The 2,049-nt window shown below is 38.7% G+C and overlaps 1 protein-coding gene across 1 annotated transcript; it reads left to right on the top strand.

Moving 5' to 3' along the window:
• Positions 1–798: 798 nt before the first annotated feature.
• Positions 799–1,743, top strand: LOC116893693 (olfactory receptor 5B12-like). Its single transcript, XM_032895409.1, has one exon. The coding sequence runs from the start codon at positions 799–801 to the stop codon at positions 1,741–1,743; it is 945 nt and encodes a 314-aa protein (XP_032751300.1).
• The last annotated feature ends 306 nt before the right edge of the window (positions 1,744–2,049 follow it).

The raw sequence follows: 2,049 nt of genomic DNA, 5'->3' as shown, positions 1-2,049 counted from the left end.
AATATGATGCAACCAAGATACTTATGCTGATATCCTAACCTCTGATATTGCAATTCAGAGTCACTGGGAGATGTATATGATGTAGATGCACTGAGAAACAACATCATGTGGCTGGAGTTGGTGTCTATAAGAAATAAACATTCAAGAGATAAGATCTTCTACCACAAAATAACAGAAGGCTTGTATAAACTAGGAAGTAGGGCCTTATGAAATACCACTGCTCCTGAGCCTACACAATACGAAGAAATAAAATCATGGTCTTTAGATTATGTTCACAGTGAAAAAAAATAATCTAAAGTTTTCAAAGCCCACAGTTTTCATTAACCACACACCCAAACAAAGATGAAAATGAACAAAACACAACAAAAGCTCAGAAAATGAATATAAGATATATACTTCCGGCTATTGCATATTACCCTGATTATTGATACTTTAAATAATACTAGTTTAGCGAAAAAATAATTTTTTGCTTGGTTTGAAACTTCTAATACAGACTTTGTGCTTTTCTAGGGAACAACTAATATGGCAGTCTTACCTAAGACTTTTTTCCTGAACCTCAATTCAGTCATATGTGAAGATACTAGATTGAAATACATCATCTTTTCTAAACACAGTATGATCTCATTTTAATTTAAACTTGAATTTTCCTGCCACAGCCAACTTGGATCAGAATGCTTGAAAGGAACATTGGCACACTGAAGGGAGGCATGGAGAGATAAGTCAGAAAATACCGCACATTACTCTCCATTCTCATTCTCATCTCATTCTCTTTGCTACAGGGCAGCCACATGATCCCCAATGAAAAACAGTACCGAGGTGACTGAGTTCATTCTTGCAGGGTTAACAGATGACCCAGAGCTCCAGATACCACTCTTCATTGTCTTCCTTCTCATCTATCTCAGCACCTTGCTTGGGAACCTGGGAATGGTAGGGTTGATTCTGCTGGACTCACACCTCCATACTCCCATGTATCTTTTTCTCAGTCACCTGTCTCTGGTGGACTTTGGTTATTCTTCAGCTGTCACTCCCAAAGTAATGGCAGGTCTCCTTTCAATAGACAAAACCATATCCCACAATGCTTGTGGAACCCAGTTCTTCTTCTTTGTGGGCTTTATAACCACAGAAAGCTTTCTCTTGGCTGCCATGGCTTATGACCGCTATGCAGCAGTGTGTAAGCCCCTGCATTATACCACCACCATGACCACAAACACATGTGCTTGTCTGATCATAGGCTCCTATGTCTGTGGCTTCCTGAATTCCTCTGTCCACACTGGGAACATTTTCAGGCTCTCCTTCTGCAAGTTCAATGTGATAGACCACTTTTTCTGTGATGCCCCACCTCTCCTGGCCCTCTCATGCTCAGACACCTCTCTCAGTGAGACGGTGATTTTCTTTGTTGTGGGTTTTAATGCTCTTTTCTCTATTGTGGTCATTGTGATCTCCTACCTGTTTATCTTTATCACTATTCTGAGGATGCGTTCATCTGAAGGACGCCAGAAGGCATTTTCCACCTGTGTTTCCCACCTCACTGCAGTCTCCATCTTCTATGGGACTGTTATCTTCATGTATTTACAGCCCAGTTCCAGTCACACCATGGGCACTGACAAAATGGCATCTGTATTCTACACCATGATTATTCCAATGCTGAACCCTTTAGTTTACAGCCTGAGGAACAAAGATGTTAAGGGTGCATTCAAAAAAGCTGTAGTCAATGCAAAATCTACCATAACATTCATATTTTAGTTTTACAACAAATCTACTATAAGACAGTTTCATTTGCTTTCTAAATTTATGAAAAATATTGACTATCCAGTTCCTATACTTATAATTATTAAAATAATGCCTCAGCTATATAATAAGAACACTAGAAACAATAGATTAGAAGCAATCACTCATCAAGGGAGAATACTGGATTTAATAAATATATTTAAATGGATATGGTTATTCCACTATCTCATGCTCATGTCTACTCATGTGTATATGTGCACTGCATATGCATCCCTCTTAAATGAGAAACTTATGGGGAAAATCCTTACCAGCTATAAAAAA

This window comes from Rattus rattus, chromosome 2, assembly GCF_011064425.1.
Source record: "Rattus rattus isolate New Zealand chromosome 2, Rrattus_CSIRO_v1, whole genome shotgun sequence".
NCBI classification, from domain to species: domain Eukaryota; kingdom Metazoa; phylum Chordata; class Mammalia; order Rodentia; family Muridae; genus Rattus; species Rattus rattus.
This window is presented reverse-complemented; position numbering and strand designations above follow the sequence as displayed.